This window comes from Aplysia californica, unplaced genomic scaffold (genome assembly GCF_000002075.1).
Source record: "Aplysia californica isolate F4 #8 unplaced genomic scaffold, AplCal3.0 scaffold00927, whole genome shotgun sequence".
In the NCBI taxonomy this organism is placed as follows: Eukaryota; Metazoa; Mollusca; class Gastropoda; order Aplysiida; family Aplysiidae; genus Aplysia; species Aplysia californica.
Genome location: NW_004798197.1, coordinates 149697 through 158432, shown reverse-complemented (window position 1 = coordinate 158432; position 8736 = coordinate 149697). Strand labels below are relative to the sequence as shown.

The following is an 8736-nucleotide window of genomic DNA, read 5'->3' as shown; positions in this document are numbered from 1 at the left end:
TTACTCCACATAGCAACACATCCGTGCAAGGTAGACATTTACATGGCAACTCATCCGTGTAACACAGACATTCACAGGACACAGAACAAGACATCAGCATCACAGCGGTTTGACACTTCCTTGTCTCATGCTGGAAACCTGAGGTCGACTCCCGAGTAGGAAGAATTTTTATCCAGTATCTCGGTCTTTTTGCTAAGATATTGTATCCCTTTCAGCCTGGGTTGGAAGCCCGTCTGCTAAATGGTCTAAATTGTATCGATGCTGACGTAAAAACACTTTCATTAAAAAAAAAAGAGTAAGGCAGACAAGTGTGAAGAGATTAGTGTTTATTTTTATTCTTGAGCACCTTTCGTCGGTTCTTGCCTGGCCTTTGGTTTCCTTTACCCTGAAAGTAAAAATAGAAAACATCCGAGATAAATGGGGAGATCATCAAACATCAAAACACTACAGTGAGCCCCACTTATAAGGCGTCGGTGGCTGAGTGTTTGGCTATCCGACCCATTGCAGGTTTGGGGGATTCGAGCATCAGCTCAGTCCGACATCATGTCCCTGGGAAAGGCACTTTACAAGAATTTCCTGTTTAGCTTGGTCCTTTCAGAGAAGGATGTTGAACTCGGAGGTTCCCTAATCTAATAATAGTCTTCCCAAAGTGTTGAATGTTAAACATATACCATTTTTTCTCCCCACTTATCAAACAGTATTGTGAGCCGCACTGATCAAATCTCCGAGTTTTGTCTCTTTCATGTAGAGTCACAAATTGTTTTTATAACAGCAGGACAGACATGCTCGCCTGTAACACTGCCGTAAGCTGACAAAACACATTTTTTATTCACTGCAGTTACGAGAAAAAAGTGTTTTATGTCAGTGTAACCATTGAAAAATAGAGTACTTCTGAAATTTGAATTCTAATTTATTCAAAAACTAGTTACAGCTTCACTTCAATTTTTTCACACAAGAATGGTAACTGATCAGGCTTTTCATTCAGCAAATAAAAATTTTTGGCACCAAAATTAAAAAAGGCGTTTTGTCAGCTTACGGCAGAACAGTGGTCCAAACACTGGCAAAATCCCACAGAAAACAAAGGGACAAGAAAGTAGAAAGAAGCAAGACAATGTCCAACACAGCCAGTCGCACCTGCCTGACCCAACTGTTGGAACAAACTTTACGATGTGTCATACTGTGTGTGTGTGCAGGGGAGGGAGGGGGAAATATGACGTGTCATACTGCGCGTGCGCGTGTATGTGTGTGCGGGGGATGGAGGAGGAAAGCTGGAAGCACTTTGGTGTTGATGCATGTCCAGTCAGCGACATCGCGAGACCTTAATCTGACACATCGTCACATTGTCTCCCCGCTAGGTGGCCAGGCTTATAACAAGAAGAAACACTTGAAATGAGAAGTCGCCACTGGGTGCCTGATCTACCACCCATACCTATGACTATGAGTTTCCCTTTTCCCACCTGTGGTAACTTCCACTACAAAAAGTCGTAAAGCACACAGCGCACGCAGCAGACCCTGTGGGGCATGGATTCTCACACTACATGATAAATGCAGTAACTATTGTTACCTGTCCTTTCTAACTATGTCTAGTCAACCTCCATGAGATTAACGCTTTGCCACCTAGTTTCTTTGGATTTTCCCCAAAATGAAGTGGCAAAGTATTAAGAATAAAAGACTCTGAATTATGGTAGGAAAATATGAGGAGAAAAATAATATCACAGGAAAAGAAAGGGGAAATACCTGAACAACCTGTAGTAAGTACTATGTTAGTGTAATAAAAGTGATCCCACTGGTTCATCATTATTTACCGTGTCTGTGAACGTGATCCCTCTTTGTAACAAGGACATCGCTTCGGTACCGGTGGTCCTGTTGCAGCCGCGGCCCACTGTGCACACAACACAGACGAAACAAACATACACCCCCCCCCCCCCCGTACATATACACCATGTGTGTTCATGTCGGTATATTTGACAGTGTGTGCGTTTCTTGTAATTGAGACTCACCTTTCTAGCGGGTCCCTTGCCATGAGCTTTGCGTGCGTTGAAATCGCTCACATCCGCTGAGCTCTCTGCTGTGTTGTACTTGGACCTTTTCTTCTGACCGCCAAAACCAAACTTTTTGTTTTTGAACTCTCGCTTCTTGTTGGGCCTGTGACAATGAGGGGAAGGAAATCTTAGGATCGTGCAACTGCAGTTGTTTTACACCTCCATCAACACAATTTAGAGTGGCGTAAAACCTTACTAAAACAAAAAACTAAAAAAACAAACCAAACAAACAATTTAGAGTAGCAGTATGTTCTTTCCCCTGTAGGTCACAGGATAAATAAACCTTTGACCTTTGAACCCTTCCATAAAGTACAGAAGGACTAAGGGACACTCTACTTTTACTAATGTAGCAACTGTCCATGTTTGACACAGAGTGACTGTCTACTTCTACTGATGTAGCAACAGGGAACATTTACATCCTTGTCCACACAATTAGGGACATTATTTAGGAGGAGGGAATGACTGTGTTTTACATCCTTTTCTAAACCATTGTTGACATCAGTTATTAGCACACCTACCTCATGTTTTTCTTGCCGTTCTGCGTCTGCTGTGCTGGTGTCTCTCTCTCCACAGTCTCTCCCAGCAGCTCGATCTTGTCAATCTGACCTGTGAGAGTACGTGTGTCAGTATATGTGAGTGTTTAAGTGTATGGGTAAGAGTGTAAGTGTAATAAATGTGTAAGTGTAAGGGTTGAGGATAAAGTAAGTGTATAGGTTGATAATAAAGTAAATGTATGCGTTTTAAATAAAATAAGTGTATGGGTTGAAAGTAAAGTGTATGGGTTGAAGGTAAAGTAAGTGTATGGGTTGAAAGTAAAGTGTATGGGTAGAGGGTAATGTAAGCATATGGGTTTAACGCTCAAGTCATTTAACCCTATCCGTACGTCGTGTTTTTCTATCGTATCCATACGACGTTGGGAACTCTGAGCCACCACTTTTAAAAGAGGAAATTTACTCGTTTTCCGATCCGTACGCTTTGCATAGCAGTCTGTCAAAATGATTTTTTAAGAAATACTGAAAGTTTCAAAGAGATCTTCGTACTAGAAGTATTCTAAAATGTGAAGAATACAACCCCGAGGGTACAAAATGACCTAAGGGCGTACGGATAGGGTTAAGAGGCGGGACCTCCAAATTCTAATGAATGTCTGTCTCCGATAGGACAGAACCAAATAGGCTAAGAGCCTTGAAAAACTCCACAAAACGACCCCCAAGTTCAAGAACGCCCAGTCAGGGACTTGAACCAGGGCCATCCGCTCCATAGTCCAGCATGATACCAACTGAGCTGACAGAGCACATAATTTGATTGTTTTAGTAAGCGTTTTGCGGCACTTGCAACACAATAAGGTCATATATATGTGCCTAAGATTGGAGGTGTTACAAGAGAGTAAAAAACACAAAAAAGAAGGAGAGATAAAGACGATAGATGTTTAATAGGAAAGAAGAAGCAAACCACACCAGAGCACCTGCCAGCCACCCACAGAGCACATTCACTTTGAGCCAACACCAGACCAGGTATAACTTGGTGGAGTTATGCGACACGTTTACACGACAGGTACCGAATTAATACTTTCAAAATCTAAGGTGGATCCGACATTCATAGTCAGGAAGAGTTTTGAAACATCGGTAGAATGTGCACCGAGCTATTTCAGTTTCTTTCGTTGGTTCTTCAAAGAAAAAACAGTGACCTGAGCTGTCTTCTATTTCCTGACTTACTTCAGGTGCTCGGGTGGTGTCCGAGGAAAAGGCATCAGGTTACACCATCTAGTAAGAGTGTCCTACACCTTAACGGTTTTCTGAACCAACAGTGGACCAGCTTTTTTCTGACCTTCGTTTGGCTCACAATAAACTAAATAGCCATTTTCTTTTTACAGTTCCTAAGAGTGCATACTTTTATTCCCTAAAAAAACAGAAAGCACCTGTCTTTGTTTTCACTTGAGGCGTATGAGCAAAGCCGAGAAATTAGTTACCTTTTCGGAATTTCTTCACAGAGTCCAGCATCTCCCTCTTCTCCTTCTGTCTCTTGAGGAGAACCTCGTGTTGAACCTGTCGAGGAAGGAGACATTAGACACAGAAACAAACCACAAAGAATACTTAGCTTGAAATGAATGTCAGGGGTTCATCCATTTTTTACACCAAACAATTTTTTGTTTATTGAAACTCCTGCATGAGCAAAGACTGTGATGAGAGAGAGAGAGAGAGAGAGAGAGAGAGAGAGAGAGAGAGAGAGAGAGAGAGAGGGGGAGGGAGAGAGAGAGAGATCTAAAATCCCAAAGAAAGGTTTGAATATGACTAATATTTGTAAGTCACCGTATGTTCCCACTCACAGAGGGACAAAATGTGTTGATAAAAAACACAAACAGTTTTGTTCCTCTTTTAATGCAGGTGGTTTTTTACCCACAAATCGACACAATTTAAATCAATTTACAAAACAAAAAAAAGAGGGTAGAGAAGTAAGAATGATAGATGTTTGATAGAAAGAAAGGAAGACACATAAAAACACTCATGACATTCAAGTAAATACAGCACAGTGGAACTCGGATTTAACGAGAACTCGGATTCAACGAGTTGAGATAGATTCCGTTGTTTTTTCTACCTTAAAATCAATAAAAATAATCCGGATTCAACGAGCATTTAAATCAGTGAGCTCGAATTCAACGAGGTCGCTTACAGGGTGAACAACCCACGCAGACGTGGCTTCGCTCATTTTTCTCCCAGAACGAACTTTATCTATTCCTGGAAACCACCCATCGCAACTGCATCGTGAACCATTATTCACTTAGCCCATTGCAAGCCACCAATCAGCGGCCTTTTTTCATACCAACACACGCGTTGTTGGTTCGCCCACGGGTCTACTCTGGCGGGTGTCTGGGTCGGATGGGGGGCCTGCACACGTGTGACTGTGTGTATGTGTCGGAAAGGGGGGGGGGAGCACTAGCGGTCTGGGCGTTGAACGTCACAGAAACGCGTCAGTCTTTTTTCCCCCTCGGCAACTGAACATTATTACAATGATAAACTAGATCTAGTCCTGACGTAGATCTACGTAATGAATTGTGCGCTGGTCTATGATATCAAAATTTGCCGTTATGCTAGGCTCTACACAGCAACACAACTTTTTGGTGAACAATCGAGATGACAAAGGCGTGTGCATTTGAACGAATCGGGTCTTTTTTTTTTTTTTTACACAGCTCATAATATGCAGGCATTTCAGGCACTTCTTGTGATTTCTTTGTACATTACTTGCTCAGTGCTTGTAATTATCTACACAAAACCTCGTGTTTGCTATAACGAACACTCGGATTCAACGAGATTTTAGGTCAGGCCCGGCAACCTCGTTGAATCCGAGTTCCACTGTACATACAAACACTCATGACATTTGAGGGAATATCACACAAACAAGAAGCACTCACCTTCTTGCCATATTTCCTCAATTCTCTGAGCTTCTTCGCCTTCTCTGACCTTTCCATGGACATCTTCTTCTCAAGCAGCTTGGAGCGAACCTGTCAAACATTACAGTCATACAAATGTTTACATGTCATATATTATAGTCACACAAAAATTTATCTAGAAAACTAACCCACACAGATCAACCCTTTGAAGCATAAAATCACTATTTGTGCTGCTCAAATATCACGCACAAATCTTATATATAAGCCCATCAGCAACAATCATTGAACTTCAGTATTTACTTTGCTATTCTTTGAGTTTGAGTGCACCGTGACACGCACGTCGTGCGATATGATGACACCACACCATCATTCATAAAGCTTTGAATTTTGAATAAGGTGAGAGGATCTCACTGCGCTCTTCTGCTGTTAATTACTTGCAAAGCTATCTGCTCTGCTTCGTCGAAAGTTAAGGGCTCTTGAGCTATTCATGGTGTGACATTAATGAATATTGAATAGAGGTGAATACTTCTTAGAGGCATATTTATTGATAACTAATGTTGGCTCCACTTATCACTCTGTCTCGTCATCTTCAAGTGTGAAGTATTTCTGTATTTACCTCAACAATATTTAAATACAATATAGTCTAATTTTACTCTGGGTTGAGAGAAATGAGACGAAAATCCATTATTCGTAAAACCATACAACATTGGAATGGTTCTGCAATGCTTCAACAGCTCTCCCACTTATCAGGCATTGGAGAAACATTTTGTAACGGAAATCTTTAGCACATGAGAATATCTGACCAAACAGACAACTTCATTGTAAGTGTAAGACAGAAAATCACGTCAGTGACTAAACAGTACAGAGTTAGCTGGTAAAAACATTACAATATCAGCATCTGGGAAGAAACAAGAAGAAGGTCGATAAAAAAGAAACCCAAATTGTACCTAATTTGTTATAGAAAATCTCGAAATCTTTGATTACATGCATGTTTGAAAGACAATCTAAGGCAAAGTCAAGAGTTATCCACTAAGCAAAGAGCGTGACCCGCAGGCATGTGATATGTGGGTGGACACGAGCGTGGGGATCACAGACTCACTTTCTTCATGTGCTCGTCCGACTTGGCCATCTCGGCGAAATAGTCCTCGGGTCTCTTGGTCGGCACCGACAGTTTGGCCAATCTGGCAAGGCCTTCAAGCACTGAGGCTTGAGCCTGGCGATAGCTGGCAGGAACAAACAGAAAAACATGCTCAAAATAACAGCTACTGAAAAATATTGTCATTCATAAAGAGAACTCAATGCAGACCAGCTAACCACTCAAAAACCAAAAATAGTTTTCTTTATCATCTTCCCATAAAAATCAGAGTTTGGGCAAAAATATCAGTCTCCAGGACCCTGGCAGATTAAGATTAAGTAACAAACTAAAGCTTACAGATTCCTTGATTCCAAGAAAGGTTTAAGAAAAAGAAAAAAGCCTATTGAAGAAATGTATGAATCAACACAAGTCATGAGTACTCACAATCTCATCTCCCTGTTGAAGTCGTCGTCTTCATTTCCCTCACTGGTAAGTGCATCGATGGATGGTGCAGGGTTGTTTGTCAACTCCAATCTCTCTATCCATTTCATTTTGTCAAGGGAAAATTCTCGTATTTTGTCACTCAAGCCCTCCTGAGGATGGAAGATTTATTTCATTTACACAAAAGGAAAATTCCAAGAATACACAGACATCTGAAAGTAACGGGATGACCAAGAACATGATATATAAACCAATATGGTAATCATGTGCTTACCGGAAAAGTAGGTTAGGTCAATAGTTTGCTACATGCTGACAATAGTTAGAATAAGAGTCTCCTTCGGGCTGTCAGTGACATGTTCTACAGCTCAAAGATGTCAGTGAAATTTTAAATCTCAAAGATCTGTTCCCGTGGTTTTATGTACCCTGCATAATTTAGCAAAATTTGGTCATTTTTTGCATAATTTCTGATTACTTTCCGTTATCATTCTTAGTTAAAATAAACAGAATCGCATAATTTCACATTTTTGGGCTCAATTTGCATAATTTCAAAATTTTTCTTTCATGAAATTACGGGGACAGAAAGATGTCAATGATGTTCTACAGTTCAAAGATGTCAGTGACATTCTACAACTCAAGGAATCAGTGACATGTTCTACAGCTCCAACATCAATGACACGTTCTACAGCTCAAAGGCAAAGACGAACATTGCCCTTTTCTCTGGGATCAGAGTGAAGAGGCTTTGCACAGAAAACATCAAACCCTGACAAGTCAAAAGCAGCCATATATAATATATAAGTAGTTGATAAAGACCCCAGCTCAGATTAGTCAGAATCAGGAAGCGAAGACTGACATGAGGCGAGTACAGCTGGCAACACACAATGTAGAGAGGTGAAGTCAACACACTGGGCGAACTACGCTCTTGAACAGACAAGTTTATGCCTGCAGCAAACCCAGATTTTCACACACTACACATGTTCCCACACACACTGTATCAGCATGTGTTACACACATCACACATGTTCCCACAGGTGCTGTATCGGCATGTGTTACACGCTGCAACAGTGCGAGTATTCTGTGAGCAGCAATGTGGGTATTCTGTCAGCAAGAATGTGAGGAGCCAGACTGTATGACAAACATTCACACACAAACAATTATCCAACTGGCTTCTATGACATGGCGGTTAGGTGCTTTGCTGTTACACACAAAAGACCTGAGTTCAATACCTCTGTGAGGAAATTTTTTTATTGAGCATCCCGGTATTTCTCCACGGAATAATGTGAAGAAGCTAGCCAAAGTAATGGAAGTGTTTGTCCTTGGTCTATACCCTGGTGCAGGGTGAGAAAGTGTTTGTTCGTGGCCTATACCCTGGTCCAGAGTGAGAAAGTGTTTGTCCGTGGTCTATACCTGGTGTATGGTGAAAAAGGCAATGAAGGCTTTTGGTCTTTCTGCCAGGATGTTGTTTTCCTCTCAGCCCAAGCTGGCCTTGACAGACAGGGTCAAACTCACCTCCTAAATGATTAAACGCAGTGGCTATTTTTACGGCGAGCCGTAAAGATAGCCTCCCGGTGATTCCCAGGCTATTTTTACGGCGATCCTCGAAAAGCGACCATACGTCCGCCTCTCATGTACACGACATGCCTCAATGTATTAGATCTAGGCCTATAGGGGCCGTTCAAAATATAAACTTATACCTCAGAGGGGAAAGGGTGTCTTTGGTGGTTTCTGTAAGAAAAGTGTAAGATTGGGTGGGGAGGTTAACCAAATATGACACTTCTGTGAGATGAACGTTTTGA

The 8736-nt window shown here is 41.5% G+C and overlaps 1 protein-coding gene across 1 annotated transcript in view; it reads right to left on the bottom strand.

Moving 5' to 3' along the window:
• Positions 1–309: 309 nt before the first annotated feature.
• The window catches only part of LOC101846039 (probable rRNA-processing protein EBP2), a 13911-nt gene continuing 5484 nt past the window's right edge, over positions 310–8736 (bottom strand). Inside the window, exons 3-9 of the mRNA XM_005110665.3 lie at positions 6947–7095; positions 6527–6650; positions 5449–5538; positions 4009–4084; positions 2561–2648; positions 2001–2145; positions 310–385 (exon numbers count right to left, since the gene is read on the bottom strand). Of these exons, the coding sequence (XP_005110722.1) occupies positions 320–385; positions 2001–2145; positions 2561–2648; positions 4009–4084; positions 5449–5538; positions 6527–6650; positions 6947–7095 (738 nt within the window). The 3' untranslated portion in view covers positions 310–319. The remainder of the gene's footprint in view (positions 386–2000; positions 2146–2560; positions 2649–4008; positions 4085–5448; positions 5539–6526; positions 6651–6946; positions 7096–8736) is intronic.